We start from the raw sequence: 16,746 nt of genomic DNA on the forward strand, positions 1-16,746 counted from the left end.
TTATTTTTCTCCCTGCAACCTACCTGTATTGATCTTAGTTAATTGAAATGTCTTTCAATGTTTGACTCTCACAAAGCAATAGAAAAGAGACTTACTTTTTAAATATATTTTGTTCCGAGTGCAAAGAAAGTCAGCTTTACAGCTTGCCTAGCATACACTAGCCTGAAAGCCATTTTGACTAGCCCCAATTTTTTTTATGAATGGGACTGATTGCAGTTCTTCTGTGATCTTAATTCCCTAAAATACTTTACTTGCCAGTCAGGCAAGTTAAAAACGCAGTTTACAAGCCCAATGATAAAATCCAGTACCACAGGGCTATTGCCTGGACACTACTCTGTCTACTCCCCTTGCAGGCTGTTTAATATAATTTAGCTAGAACTTGAACCTTTGAATGCCTTTTAAACAACACTTTCACTCATTATTACGTGTATTAAATTGCCTAAAGTAATTAAATGTATAAATTAGAGGGCTGGAGAAGAAATTCATGGTTCTTTAGTCATCGTGGGAGTTTTTTTTTTTTTTGGGGGGGGGGGTGGGTTGGGTCTGCGGCTAATATCATTGAACATGGGTTATTACACACTTTATGAGAAATCATGCATTCTGGAAATAGAAAACTAAAAAAAGTAATAACTACGAGACAATTTAAACCTCTTTAAGATTTGAATGATTTAAAGTGACTTAAGGCGACTAAAGGCGACCTAAGGCGACTTAAGGCGACTTTGGGTGACTTTAGCCGACTTAAGGTCCCAGAGTAGGCCTTTCTGTAGACATGTTTTGTTAACTGTGGTTAGGGTTTTTTGGGGAGGTAGGGAGGAGGGGAGGAAGAGAGCGACGGGAGAACGGGAAAAAACAACGGCGTCCTTTTCCTGTCGGCCCCCAAAGAAAAACGGAAGAAGGGATGGTTGGGATGAGCAACACCCATCTTCAGTTCAGAACCCGCTAGTGTGTATGATATAAATGTAGAGTACAACATATAGTCGTAAGCATGACATAATATGAATATACGACAATGTGTAGTTCCAGAAAATATCCATATCCCTAATGGAGGGCACTTTTGCTTTAGTCCCCTCCCCCCCACCCCCACACCCCTTTCTCCGGAATTTCCGTTGCAGGAGGCACTTGTCAGACCCCCCACCCCTGGAATTTCGGTACTTTTCCGACTTGGTTAGGCTTCTCCTGGAATGAAGAGTTACGTCAAAAATTACTGTTACGCTCTACTACTATGCGAAAGTCAATTGTTTCTGCGATAAAGAGAGAAAAAAAATCCTTTTATCCATGTTAGTACAGTGTCCAATAATCTCAATTTCCTTCTTAGTTAATAATTAACGGTAAGTCACTGAGAAACATTTTTTCTTTCCAGTTAAAAACATGTGACAAGAAGACTTAGAACGCGACCACATTACGATGGATACCACAATACGTACTTGTGAAATACCGTTACAGTTAGATAACTAAAAGTTTATTTATGAGCCGATGCGACTATCGCGTAAAAAAAAAAAATCATTAAACAAAATTCATTAAAAAATTTTCGTTAAAAAATAGAATAAACATTCAGCCGACCTTTAATAAAATATAATCGATGAAAACAATAATTTTTATTTTAAAGACCGTTAACAGTAAAATAACTGATAGCTTGTTCAACAGATCAGCTGTTAGTTTTTGATAACTCACCAGTCTTACTCGGAGCCCCCCTGAAAAAGACCTCAAGAAGCCACCCTCACCCCACCCCCCTCGGAAATTGTGTCCTTTTGGACCCCCTCCTCTCGCAATTTCCAGGATATTTTCCGTCCGGAACTACATACACAATTTATAACAACATGACGACAATAGCGAGAACGAAAGAAAAAAGAAACAAAGACAAAAATGCAAGATAAAACTAAATAGCTAGCTAGTGAAAGATTAACATGAAGAATTTATTTGTTAAAAAATAATAATAGTAAAAATAAAAATAAAAATATTTTTCCCAATGTACATCTGACTGGATTTGATACAAGGTGCCTACACGCCAAGAACTCACCTTTTCCACTAGCTCATGACACTTACGACTAGCCAATCACTCCCCTCGAGCTCTGCAATTAGCTTTACAATTATGAATCAGAGAAGCCTGAGTAGCAGGCGTCAAATGGGGTAGGGGATTGGGAGAAAGGGGAAGGGGGAGGGGGATTGGGGAGAGAGGATCCCTCTCCCTTTTTCCCTTTCGCGTTTTTCTCCCTCTTCCTCTCCCCTTTTTGTGCCCACCAGGCCGGCCACAGTCAAAGCATTGACAGCTGGGCATATCTGTGTTTCTTCTGTGTGGATTTATTTGGAGGTTCTTTAGGAACAATTTCTCAACTTGCCATCTTTCAGTAAGAAGGCTGGAAAAACGTGAAAGCTAAATTCACGCCAACTCTGAAGTTTAAAAGCAACAAGCCTTGAAACACAGAAATACACGAAACGGATCGAAATCGACCAATCACAAATTACAATTCATAACCTTTTGAACCCGTTGAAGTAAACTTCTGTTTCCTAAGAGGTCCGCTAAGAAAGCGCCGAGCCTTCAGATTTTGATTGACGTCACACATAAGCCCGTTTCCTTAGACCTAAAATTGAGCATAAATATGGTACACCCTGCAACACATAACACATTCATGTTACACCGTTTAAAATTTTTGAATATGATACAGTGCCCTCATTGACCCCGTTTCGTTTTACCTCTAATGCAACTACTCTCGGCATGTTTAGCAGGACCGAAATCAAGATTTTCATACCCTGCTAATTATAAAGAGTAAAAGTCACTTGCATACGATCTCCGTTATAAGGTGTGAGTGAATATGTGGTTACAGGTCAAAATTATATTCAGGTTAATGTTTTTTAACCTAGGTCGATTCCCAATTTCCTTTGTCTCCTAGCCCTAATTCATGAATAATCAAGGCTAGGAAACAAAGGAAATTGAGAATCAACCTAGGTTAAAAATTTTAACCTGAACTTAATTTTGACCTGTAACAACTACGTGCTCGCCTCTCAGGATGACGCCGCAGCATGAACTTTACTGTCTCAATTAAGGAGCTGTCAGCATTTGGTGTCGTAGAACTAGTGCTTCGGTAAGGGAATAAGATGGTGTTATGTTCATGCCTTTACAAAATCAAATTTACATTTAAAAGATCCATTATACTCATGGATTCATTAGACCAGATCTTTAGAACTGATGATCTGCGCATGGCGTTGCGGAAACATCGGAAAATAGTACTCCTATTGACCTGGAAAGCTCCTTAAATGATGGATAGGTGCAATGAACAGGGTGACATATTCCTTCCTGCCTGACGCATCTCCCGCGCGTTACGTTAAGCGTTGCAAATATAAACCGTTGGACGGTAATTTTTGTTTCACTTTATTGGGTGGCAGCTCTCACCGTTTAAATTTAACTGAATTTTTTGACACAGCTCTTTTACGGGTTGGAAAAGGCCCAGAGGCACTGAGGATTCATTTATGCTGGTTTAGAATTTGTGAATATATTTACCTTCGATCAAGGCTAACCCTGTGCAAATGAAGTCTTTAGTGTTTCTATTCAAAGGCCGCGACGAACTCAAAACTGGACTATTGGGACGACCACAGAGCAAATGGAAATTGACTAGTTACGTTTATCTGAGGTATAGTTGCAGAATTGCTGCTTCACTTTGTTTCTTTGTTCACTTTTACTTTAATTTTGCTTTTTTTGCATTATTGCTTTTACTTTTACATAGGGCCTATATTAACAACGAAAGTGACAATGTTAAAAGGAAACCTAGCTAAATAAAAAAATGTAGCTAATAATATATAATTTACAAATGAATCCATCAATCAACTACTGTAAATCTTCTATTTATTACATGGGTAAACGGTTCATACCATCTCAAAAGGCCGGTGCCAACTATTTCTATCTTTTGATGAACAAATAGCACTGAAAGGACATTATTAACTGCTATAGTCTCTATCGACTTATTTCATTCCACCCTTTTAGCATAATCCTATTATCTAGCCTTTAACGTTTTTGCTACTATCTACCGATTGATTCTCGGAGGAGAAATAAACCGGATTGTTAAACTGTTGATGATCCAACAAATGTTTCCCTTTTTTATGTTTGTAGAACCACCAGGCTACGGTACCAAAACCCAGGCCTACCAATAACAGCACGGTCACTGTTATACCTGCTTTGGCACCTGAGGACAAACCGCTGTCTGATTTCCCTGTGAAACAAGAAATAGATTCAATCGGTGAAATTAAGAATCACTCACCAAACCGAGGAAGAAGCCTAAAACGCTATTTCCTGATTACCTTTTGTATCGTTTCCAGGGAAAGACCTGGTGTACATGCTTTCATAAAACAATAAGTTTTGATTTTAACTTCTGTTGCGAGAAGGGAGTTCTGCTGATGTTTTTGGATCGAACAGTTAAAAAGTATTAGTATAGGAATGCACTGTGCAGTGACGGCTATGTGTCGACAAAGGGAGCCAGAGCAAGTGACAGATACCTGGACAGATACTACGATGAACTAAAAGAATTGCACAAATATTCTTTGCTAAAGTACATTATTTAATCCACTGGAAAAAAGTTGAAATATGGGTTGATTTCTTTCGTGAGAAAAATGCAACAAATCATGGATTGTGGAAAAACGTTGAGGTGAGCAACGTCAAGTTTGCGTTTTTGAGTTAATCAAACTGAGTTATCACTTTGTTAGCTATCGTCGGTATAAGCTGTATGCGGAACATATTCGCTGTGTAACATTCCCTTTATAATAAAGTCAGCATGCTTAACTAACGAGTGCTGTGCCATGACCGGTAATAAACATTCTTCCTCTTTTCGAAGCCTCTCGACAGCCATAAATTGCCGCTCAGATCGCGATTCGGGAATTTCCTGTACCGCTGCAACAGCGCTGTTCTATGGCAACGCTCAACAGCCCAAATTTGCAACTTACGCCGCCCAGCTCTTTCCCAGCTTTTGTGCGGCGCTTCTTGAATCCACAAAACTTATAAAATCACTCCGTATCGATTGTAAATAACACTATGGTCAAATCACCTCGATCCACGCAAAACCACAATACCTTCTCCATTCGCAACGCCTTCTGGTTACTGGGTTAATAAATAGAGGATATTACGCGGTGGCGAGAAGATATGAATTTTATGTTCGAGTGGCAAGAACAATATCTCACGAGTGAGCGAAGCGAACGAGTGAGATATTGTTCTTGCCACGAGAACATAAAATTCATATCTTCGAGCCAACGTGTAATGTTCTTTTTATTATTTGGAGAAACCAATTCAACAAAAGCAAAAGGCGGGAATCGTGACGTCATTGAACGATACGACACTCACAAAGGTGACATACGGAAAATACGCCACTCGGGTCCCGGATGAAGTGGCGTATGGAATCTACGAGTGGTTTAGTTCCCAGTAAAACACTCTCCTCCATATAATAATTGATAATATTCATTTTTTGACGAAGAATTAAACTGGGCGTGCCTTGAGGCAGCCCAGTTAATTAGACTCATTTTCATACGAATGGTTGTGCAACAGGCATCGCTCTGATAGAGAGGTTTGTAGAAACTCATAAACTTAAATCTGGCGCGATATTTCAGCGTTAATTTAGGGTTTGTTTCTTTACTAAAATCCGAGATCGAATCAGAAATCCGGATCATTAGGATTTTTCGTTATGAAAAGAAACGATGCATCGAAAACAGGATTATTTTTTATTCATTTCCATAGAAACAACCCACAATATCGACGGTATCCTGGAGAAAGAATAACACGGCTGCGGATAATGTTGCAAATTTGCTGATTGTGTCCTGGACGGTTAGCTCCAGCAAGGATACTGCTTTAGACAGGCCAGGTGAAGATGAGTCTTGAAATCAGATATCTACTGGAAAAGTAAACTATTGCAAGACGCGCCGGTGAAGTTGCTTTGCAGTTTTTATCGATTTGTCCTTGTGAACTAGTAGAACAAAGCAGGTCCTACTTGTACCGCGATCTTACCATCCTAATAAAATGGATAAAATCGATCGTTTAATCCATGCCTCGAGTTCAAAAATAGACGTAAAGATGAGCAGTTTTGTCAAACAGCTGCTGTATGTATTGAAATTGTTTCAAGTTACCGTTGGCTGTATTCACTCTTTTCGGATCCGTAGTAAAGAAACACTTCAATCAACATTGAGATAAAATGCGCTTACAGATGCATACAATGTGCGGTTGTCATTTTTTTTTTGTTAGTTTCCCTTTTCTTGTTCTAGTTCTAGTTCTTTTTTCTCTTAACTCTACTCGAGAATTAGAAGAAATTTCTCCTTTATAGAATGATAGCCACAATAAATAATAATACCAATGATGATAATAAATAATAATAATGAAAAGGAAAGTACCTACCCCCAGTGCGCGCTGCAGCTGTCACGTGGTTACCTGTATTCCCATTTCCAGCTGAAAAAGGAAATGAAAATAGAAATATGATTGTTTTAAAATCAATATATGTACAGAAGAACAAACCAAATTCAACTACAACAACAACAACAACAAGAAACATCAAACAAACAAACAAAAAAAAGGACTAATCTTGACAACATCAGGTCAGGGGCGGCTCGATGAACTTGTTCACTAACAGTTTTACGAATAATAGTTTTTTTTTTTCTTTCTCGGTTAAAGATGGATGGATGGCTGAGAGGCAAAAAATCACTATCATTACTCCCTAACTAAATTAAACGAAGGTAATGAGCAGTGGGACTCAGCAACTGTTTGTTATATGGCTCAAGCAGGGATTAATTAAATAAAAGTTTCACAAAAGGAATTCACGTGTGTCTGCTGTTTTAGAGTTTGGAACAAGAGCTACACATGTAACCAAAATTTGAAACAGTTTTAAACCGCTTATTTACAGCGTTAGATACAACATCCGCAGATAATGCTTTGTAAAAAAAATAAATAAAAAAATAAAAAAAATTCTCTACCCACCAGACTGTGTTATTGTAAGTGAATTTGGATCAACAGCTAGTCCGCCTAGGCTTCCACTTCGAACGGCCTTCACCAGGTTACGAGTGACGTTTGCACCAAGCCCATCAGCAATATCACGTGTAAACGTCAAATTGAACAGCACTATAACGCTTCCACGTCTGAAGTGCAAAAATAAAATACAATGAATAAACAGATAAATAAATAAATAAATAAATAAATAAATAAATAAATTACTGGGGACCCTCCCCTCCCCGGCTTACCCCCACCTTTGGACTTGTCTTTGGTGAATGCTTTTAAAGTTGCAACATTTTATCGAGCGAATAAAACCTATACATGCATAACGTTGAAACTTTGCTTGAGATTAGTTTTGCAAAAAACTGTTCAACTTTCAGCGAAAGCCAAAGAACATAAGACAAAATCATCGTCCTTTTAAATACATGTGAAGTGTTAAATCAAATATTTTAATATTCAAGGCTTAAGCATTATATTAAAAATCTAGAAGCATACCTGAATCCTGTAACCATGGCATTGGAAAATGCTAGAGATGCTTTATCTACGCCAGAGTACACTTCTCTTATCTGACAAAGCACAAAATGGCATTTATTAAATTTATTAAATAAAAGAGCTCCACATTCTTATATTCAAAGCTGACCTTAAATTTAAAGTATACCAGGTCACTTTTCTGCATGCAAACCCAAAACATACACTAGCTTATAAGGTCGAAAGTTAAGTAGAGTAATTTTAAATAAAAACGATTAAGGTTTTGCCGTTTCAATTGAAAAACAAAAAGGAACAATTCAAGGCACGTTGAAAAACACGTCTAGTGGCTTACTTCTTTTGAGAGGCTTGGCTGTCAAGAAATTCAAACTTAAAACAAGGTTTTTTTATGCGTTCAGTTTTCGACGTTCGAAACGAAATTGCATTCATACCGACTTCTCCACTTTTGAAGCAAGAACCTTGTATGCGTCGCTGTTTGAATTCTTGTAGTCATCTGTCCATTCCTCTTTAGACAGCTTCACAGATCCTGCGTAGGCTACATCTAAAAAACAAACGGTGTTTCATTTCCGAATTTTTTAGTCCAAGATGGCATTAGTACAGCCTCCCACGCATACGTTTTTTGAGGTTTGTCACGCGTTTCTTCCGTTACATTAGGTGTTCTAAGATTGAACTGAACTTGCACACTTCTATTTTATTTTTTTTTCAGGGCCAGTGATAGCCCGTACCACCTCACCCTCTCTCCCCAGCACTCGCGCGGCTTCTCGCACTTTTAGTTTCGTGATCCGTTCTCCCCACTGTCCTGGGGCCTGAAACAGCCTGGGTCAGTAACAAGCTCCCATTTGTAAAAACACTTTTTAAGTCGAACGACCCGTTATGATCGTTCCCCTAAAATAGAACTTGCCGTGGAATTGTTGTCAAACTTTCCCAATGGGTTGTTTATGTTTGTGTAAAAACTTGAAACTTGAAACAAAAACGGGGTTATTTCCGAGCCAGCAAGATGCAGCTACAACCTGCAACCTAACTTAATGTGAAGTTTCCCAAAAGACGTATGTCCATTACTGGCCAGTTCGGGTGTGGTCATAGTATAGGCCTTTAACAGAATATTCAACTTTCTTACTTTTCGGGGGAGGTTGGGTTTCTGTTAGTGGTCGACTGCTAGGAGTAGGCGTCGGACGAGGGTCTGAAAGTAATAAAACATCAGTAAACTACTAAGAGAATAAAGAATGTCACGCCCAATGCGATGTAAAGCTAAAACACAGAAGGGATACGAAGAATTGCTTATGTGCGTTATAATTTGGCTGAAAGCATTCCAAAGGAACGAACTATAAAGTGCCTACAATCAACTATAATTAAAAGTTACATGTACATCGTGGCGTCAAGACAGATCTCGAAACCTCCGTTCGGCTAAATGTCGAACGCTCTAACCAGCGAGGTAGGTATTGAATCATGTGCCTGCCATAAAGTAATATCCTGCTGATCCTAGCAGTTGTCTGGCCCTTGAAACATGAGAGTTTACTAAAAGCCAAATGTCCCACTAAAACCCTTCGTGGATAGTGACAGACCAGTTACTGAGTGTGAAGCGAAGAGTTATCTTCGAAGACTAACTATCTAGGCATGAGTAAATAAAGTCAACTCTCGCTCTGCAGATACTCTTCTCCTGCAAATAAAAGTCACTTTCACCGCAAAGGTCTTGCACTTAGCCTTCTTTTAAAAGTGAGAATTCTTGCAACCCGGAAATGGCCAATTTTCGGACACAGAGGGGCATCAATCAACATTCAGGCACAAAAGCAAAAGTACTGATAATATTTTATCCGTATTTCGTCATCATTTTTGCATTATAGGCTGGATTTATAATTATTCTTTTGCCCACAAATCGAGCTTTCTAACGAATATTCTTTTCCCATCTCGCAATTATGGACTTTCGCAAACTTGCGGTTCCGAGGGACTGTCTGCAAAGGCGAGAGAGGACTGTAATAAAAAGCCTTATTTTTTTCTGACTAAAATTGACTGTACTCACCAGTTCTACAGCCAAATAATTCCAAGCGTAGGCATGGACGAATGCTCCAAGTGGCGGCTTTGATTTTAATATAACGCCCAAGTAATGTGGGAGATTCAAATAATGTTGATACCACCGATGTGCTATCCATGTTTGCTAAAAATACCTAACAAAGACAAGAAAATTAGAAATTTTATTGGCTCGCGATCGACTCAAGTGAATTTTTAAAGGGGTATGCTTTTTCATTTGAGTTATTTGGGTCAGAGCTGAGATGTAATTAAAACCAAACATCTTAAGTTTCCTTATTATTCATTCAAAATTTTTCTTCATTTCTGATTGGCTAAAAGCACACGCATAATTCACCATAACTAGTTACTGATGACCAAATGTGAAAGACTTTTTGGTTAACGAGGAAATGACGTAAAAAATGCAGGCTTCTACAGGTTAATGCACCGTTAACCTAAAAGACCTGGGGACAAGATTGAGTTGTTTTCGTTGTAAAAACTTAAATGGTGGACACTTCACTCGTTTCAAGAGTAAGAACTACAGCTGGAACTAGGCGAAATAATGGCTAAACACATAGCAAAAACAGCAAAAGACAACTCGGAGGGCGACATCTGCTATTCGGAGAATATTTGCGAAGCTGTACAAACCTAAACGTAAACTATCGAAGTTAAACTTAACATCGATGCAGGTAAGCATGTTTTAGCTATGTTTTTAAACTAGGAATTATTTTGAATGAATAATAAAACAGTTATTGAATTCATTAATTGTTAATTATGTCACATCAAGAACACTTTAGTAAAAGATAGAAAGAAATCAAGCGATTCACCAAAAGCGAAAAACAAAGAACAGCCAGAATCGTTAGTTGAACTTCAATATATGTTTCCTTGTGACACAAACTGTAGTTAAGGTGGAAAAGTAGGGTCATTTCCGGTAAAACTGGACCATAAAAATAATGTTGATAACAATAATCATAATAACGATAATTATAAGGATAACAAACATGACAATGATTAAAATAATGAAAATGGTAATTAACAATTATAGAATGAGGCTGAGTATGATCTGAAGAATTAGGGAGATCTATGAGAGTATTATCGGCCGAGGTGGATAACAGTCTCCGACATCATTATAATTCTTCAGCATACGAAAGCCGATATAAAAAATTGATTTATTATTCATCCATAATTGTTTTTAAGTGCTTAACAAGCAGAGCTTCACGTAGCATTTCTTCAAAACTTTAGTCTGTTTCTCGGCACGGTTGCAGGATATAAACAGGTTTTTTTTTTTTTTTTTTTTTTGCAAAAAAGCCTGAAAAATGATAAAATCTATCAAACGACATGTTTTGCGCACAGTAAATCCTCTATTAACCCCCCTTTCTAAAAAGTTCTTCCTTTTCCGGGAAAGAAAGTTATCGTTCTTTACTAATAAATGCTAGACTGTATTATTAATGAATCACGACTGTAAACTTCGTGTGGACTGTTGATCCGGGATGGTTTATTCACCATCTGGAAGTTCAGATTTGTTTTTGATCCTCGGCTACATGATCTACAATTTCTTGTACTTGAGCTTTTCCACTTCGTATTATAGTTCTTAATAGAGAAGTAATACCACCGTCTTTGCTAAATGAAATAACCCCACCCCTCCCCTCCCCCCTCTGGAATAAGCTCCCTGCCTCTATTAACCCATCCACTCTCTTCAAATAACACACCCGGGGGGGCTTGATAGATGATTTACGGTATTCTTGCAGTATTAGTCAGAATCTCAGCGTTTTCGTCTTCTGATAATAGCTGTGAACGTCATTTCCTTTAGTTCACTCGTTAATAAACAACTCAGAAACCGCGACTGGAAACGAGGTTGGCAGCTTCTTTTAACAAATTTACCTTAATCTTGTTATCTTGGGAAAATGGCCTCCATGGAAGATTTGCATTATCTCGCGTGCTTATGGTGTAGGATTTTATAAACCCTTTACCATCCTTAGCACCCTGCATGGAAACCTTGCGGATCTTCATTCTTCTATTTAAATCAACCTTAGAAAGAGCGAATGAAACAAAACACAAGAGATAAAAGATTGTGGTTCAGGGAGTGCAAATTAAAAAACAAAAACAAAAACAAAAACAACAAGAACAAAGCGAAAAAAATATATATACAAAAAAAAAAAAAAAAAAAAAAAAAAAAAATATATATATATATATATATATATATATATATATATATATATATATATATATATATAATGCAAGGTTATAACACCCATTTCTCGAACGTTCCCAGTTAATTTTTGATTGCACTAAGCTATTCAAAAAATTCACGTCAGTTTAGCATATTAAAGAGAAGTCGTTTACGTCACGTTGCCATGGTAGCATAATTTCTGGATGACAACAAACCGAAAATTGACTTAAAAAGGAAATTGCACAGTTTCAAATTTAATCGATCTTATTCAATTTCATTTAATTTGTCAAATGTTGGCGAAATTTCTGGGTTGCATACCAAAGGACGGTATCTAAGTTTACAAAAAAGAAAATGAATTTTTGTGTTGTGTTCACCTACACCAGAAAGCGGGCGCGTGAAATTAGGAGGTTTCATGTCGCAGTCGTGCAACGACAGCTAAGAAATGTACAACAAATGTGTGCTGCACGTGCAAAGTTGTTGTTTTGCTAATCTAAACCTATTGCTTTTTTGCCATCGTCGTTGCTTAAGCTCCCTTTTGTTGTCATCCAAAAATTTTGCTACCATGGTAACGTTACGTCACACTTCTCCTCTCTATTAAAGAAGAGGAAAGTGAACGAGCACAGGAAAGGAGAAAAATGATAATGAGATCAAAACAGAGAATGGAGAAATATTACGCAATTACTGATACAGCTAAATTTAAGCTCTTTTTTGTTGTATTTATTGTTGTTAACTTTAGTCATCTGTTATCCAAACACCCTTTTCTGACCTTCCGGTTGGTATCCTCTCAAAAACCTTGCTCCACCTACCACAAAGAAGGCATTCTTGTCACTATCAGATGCACACCATCCAGTGCTCCCATTCAAACGGCCTTGATTGGCCGCATGAGACTGGTCCAGTGATGAGCTTGCTGATATTGCCGAGTCTCTAATGATTCCTTGTCTTAAACCTAAAGCAGTGTCACAACCTGAAAGCAGATCAAGATCAAACGACGGTCACGCGTGACACTTCTTTTTGGGGCTTCAGAGATTTCAGAGATTTAGTAGCTTGCGTCTATTTTCATTATATTTAACATTAAGGCGCATCACAGTTTATTAGATCGATGATTTTTTGTTCGTCTACTACTTTTTTCTTTAAATCCCAAATTTCAAACTTCCAGCGGCAGCTGAAGTCAATAAACAGTACTCACCATCTTCGCAACCAAAGAGTTCCAGACGTAAACAAGCGCCGACCGGTGACCAGTGCTGTGCCTTTACACGTATGGTGCGAGTTATAATAGGTTCCACTAGACGGTGGGTCATTGAATTCGTGGAATCTTGGTTGCCGCGGAAATTCTGCAATGCAAATTGAAGGTTTAAGTCCTTTGAAGTATTAACGGTAACAAGTGTAGACTTTTTCAAAAAACAAACCAGGTGGACGTTTTAGATGTGAACTAGCTGACTACGCTTGATTTGTCACTTGAAAGGTTCATTTGATTTTGTTCATTTGTGTTTTCGACACAACCCCTTTAAAAAAGGGACAGTGAAAGAATAGGAACAATTGACTTCCATGATCAAGCTTGACTACGATTGCTGGAGGCTGTACTATGTAAAGTCAAGACGGTCGCAGTTTCATGGGGTTTCACCTTGATCGGATGACCCCTTAAGGGAGATAGTTACCCATAAAGGTTCGACTGTATGTATAGATTTTCTTCGGCATTTGGGCAGACTACAAACCTCCTGTGTTCGTCATAATAGTTTTATCAGGTGGTGGCTTCCTTGTAGATCGCTGGTGTCCACTGTTGCCTGGCAACAAAACCGCCACACACAAACAAGAACAAAAACAAAAAACAAAGGCCTTGGCCCGCTTGTTTTTGCCGCTGCCTTTCAGTAGTGCTCAAGAAATGTCCTTAAAGATATATTTCTACGTGCTTGCGAACTTTACGAAATTTTACTAGATATGCTGATATGCTCGGCTTTAAGCATGTAAGAAAATATATGTAAATAAATGAAACGAGGGTGATAGCATAGGAGCCCGTTTAATATTTGCGTCTGGTTACTTATTCAGTCCCTATTTACGCCCGTGAGGAAACAACTTGGGTGGTGATAATTATGCCAATTTTCGCGAGCTTAGACACGTATCTCTTGTAACAAACTGGGCCCCTCACCCTAATTTTGCCTCCCTCTGTGTAGTCTGACCAGAGAGTGACGTCAGCCACATCTGTAAACGCTAATTGATAGACAGTGACGTATCCTGCTCCTTTCCCTCCTCCCCACATTGTAATTTTTGTTATTTTTCTTTCCACGTCAGGGAATGAAATCTGGATCCAGGGTTGAGCATCCGAGAACTAAGATTAAAACAAGAAAATAACATTAAAAAGAAAAAAAAAAGTACATATTAACAGCAAAACAAAACCAAAACAAACAAGCAAAAAACAAAATAAAACAGAACACAACATAACAACAAAGACGAAAATAAACAAACAAGCCGGGAAACACTGATGTATTTACGTCAGAGATTAAATAAATTCATTATTGTGAAAGGTTTGAACCCAGGAGTCATTTGAAAAGTAGGTTGAGTTTGATCGTCCAGGTGAACGTGGTCCTGAATAGGACTGTTGTTGTTGACAGTGACTGACGTTTCGGTAACCTGTGCGGTAGTCATCTTCAGAGTCAAAGTGAGTTGTATCACGTCAGTTGATGGTATTATACTCTGGTTATTGATCTGATTGGTCAATTACGTCGCACAAACGACTTATTGACGAAATCAAGCAAAACTAACTACGAGAGAACGACTGGAGAACTGACAATTTGACTAACAATAGACGACTGTTTAACTGTGATAATACACAGATCGAAACGCACCAATTACCGATTACGAGTCTTCATAGCCAATAACATCACGGCTTAACTGACAGACGACCAATAACATCGCGACGTAATATCAGATCAATAACCAGAGTATAATACCATCAACTGACGTGATACAACTCACTTTGACTCTGAAGATGACTACTGCACAGGTTGTCGAAACGTCAGTCACTGTCAACAACAAAAGTCCCATTCAGGACTACGTTCTCAACCTACTTTTGAAATTCGCTTTTGTTGATTTATAAGTAAAAACCCTTCGTAAAAAGTGTTCAGGAAAAGTCCAAAAAGAATAAGTTATGCAAATGACCATTAATGCTTTTATGTGACGAGACAAAACTTTGTCTAGTATTGTTAAATTTAGTGAATCCAATAGTATTACAGAGTAAGTTCGCGCTTCAGTCGGCTTGTGTGTGTTAACTGTCAACTTTAAGCAGTTGTAGAATGGAGAAGAAAGTATTAAGGTACTAGAATATCACCACTCTCTACCTTTGCACACCATCCCGTACTTTGGGACGGGCGAGCATTAGTGACCATGTGTGAGCTGTCATTGTAAGATGATGCTGATAGCGAGGCATCCTTGACTGCACCCGACTGCAATCCAAGCGGCGTCTCACAAGCTGGAAAAAAACAGAAATCTAACATGAAAACAAAATAATAGAAAAAAGCCAAAAACAAACAATCAAATAAATAAACAAACAAACAGAAGACAGATCCACTCTTAGAATAGGTAGTTAGTGTCCCAAGTAGATTACACTGAACTAAATATAAGCAAGAGATTTTGACGCCTTAATAATAATAATAATGATGATGATGATGATAAGAATAAGAAGACTTTAGTAATCGGTCAAAACGCCTGGCAATTATTTACTATTAAAAATCCCATTCGTATAGCACGTGTAACATACCGTACGAACAACCATAGAACTCCATTCGTATGCAGAGGGCGCCGGTCCAAGAGACTGGCACTATCCTTATCAAGCGCGTGTCCACTGGAGGCTTTATAGCAGAAGCGACGACTGAACTCGCATTACGGTTTGCCGCGAAAACCTAGAGAAAGGCAACAGTTCACAATACAATATAGGGACTATCGCTTTTCTTTTCTTTTTTTTTTTTTTTTTTTGGTTAACCGAGAAAAAAAAAAAAAGAACAACAAAAGAAACAACAAAAAAGGAAAACAATAAAACGAAACAAAAAAAAATAAAGCAATGACAACAACGACAACAACGACAAAATGGACCGTTTCGTTTTATGGTTCCAAAGACATGTCAAGTGCTGTCATTTGAATTTTAATGTAACTTCGTGGATAATCGGAGGAAAGAAAAATATCTAATTCGCCATTAATTTAGTCTTCTACTTAGCCGTTTTTAGTGTCGTCACGCAACGCTTCTTCCCATCAGGGGGAGCGTTGCGTGACGACAATAAAAGTGGCTAAGTACTAGACTACCATATATTTGGATTGCACAGCGTTTCTTAGGTTGAATGCGAGGTCCGTGGAATCATCGATGCTTTCTTACCCAGTCTTTCCCGTTTTTCTTGTATGACTTAAAGATTACGCCATCTTCGCTAGTCTGGATCGTAAAGGTCCTTATATAGCTGGCAACTCCAAAAAAATTAAAGCCCTGTGTGGATATTTTGGTGAGACGGGTCTCTGTTAACAGATCAACCTGAAAAAGAACATGGTACGGTCTTAGATTATTCATTTATTAATTTATGTATGCATGTATGTATGCATATATGTATGTATTTATTTTTTCTCATTTCATTTTGTTTTATACGTGATGGTTGTACGAAGACTTTCCATCTTTCTCATCAAATTACGTCACTTTGGTGAAGGTGCCTCTTGCACGGATTCTGTGTAATCACAAATCTTTTTGATGAAATTGGCATACAGTGTATATAGACAACTCATCCATACCAACAACAAAGCAATTAGTAGTGTGCCTGTTCTCTGACAGTAGTATCATCAAGTTTTAGCGAGGAACGAGCGCAGAAATTTCATACTGATGACAAATCACTTCCCAGATCTGGGTAGTGCTTCTGACTGGTTCAAGCAAAAATCAATAATCGCGGCACGACCAATCAGAAGCACTACCCAGATCTGGTGTCGCCGGGAAATGTAGGTTGTTTTATCAGGCTAATACACATACTGATTGTATATGAAATCTGTTTAAACGAGATTTTTGCTAACGGTTAGTAGCGAAGAAGTGGACGTAAAATCGTTGACGTTTTCACGTGTGGCAGTGATAAGCCTAGATTGATATTCATACGCTACGTGCAAACGGATGCAACAA

The 16,746-nt window shown here is 38.2% G+C and overlaps 1 protein-coding gene across 1 annotated transcript in view; it reads right to left on the reverse strand.

Annotated features, from left to right (window-relative positions):
* Positions 1–3,986: 3,986 nt before the first annotated feature.
* Positions 3,987–16,746, reverse strand: part of LOC140930932 (uncharacterized) — a 61,728-nt gene continuing 48,968 nt past the window's right edge. Inside the window, exons 39-52 of the mRNA XM_073380648.1 lie at positions 15,970–16,119; positions 15,361–15,502; positions 14,942–15,072; positions 13,753–13,932; positions 12,796–12,940; positions 12,416–12,573; positions 11,321–11,467; positions 9,456–9,600; positions 8,556–8,618; positions 7,870–7,979; positions 7,448–7,518; positions 6,941–7,098; positions 6,365–6,415; positions 3,987–4,202 (exon numbers count right to left, since the gene is read on the reverse strand). Of these exons, the coding sequence (XP_073236749.1) occupies positions 3,991–4,202; positions 6,365–6,415; positions 6,941–7,098; positions 7,448–7,518; positions 7,870–7,979; positions 8,556–8,618; positions 9,456–9,600; positions 11,321–11,467; positions 12,416–12,573; positions 12,796–12,940; positions 13,753–13,932; positions 14,942–15,072; positions 15,361–15,502; positions 15,970–16,119 (1,863 nt within the window). The 3' untranslated portion in view covers positions 3,987–3,990. The remainder of the gene's footprint in view (positions 4,203–6,364; positions 6,416–6,940; positions 7,099–7,447; positions 7,519–7,869; positions 7,980–8,555; positions 8,619–9,455; positions 9,601–11,320; positions 11,468–12,415; positions 12,574–12,795; positions 12,941–13,752; positions 13,933–14,941; positions 15,073–15,360; positions 15,503–15,969; positions 16,120–16,746) is intronic.

The sequence above is a fragment of the Porites lutea genome, chromosome 3, assembly GCF_958299795.1.
Source record: "Porites lutea chromosome 3, jaPorLute2.1, whole genome shotgun sequence".
Classification (NCBI taxonomy): Eukaryota; Metazoa; Cnidaria; class Anthozoa; order Scleractinia; family Poritidae; genus Porites; species Porites lutea.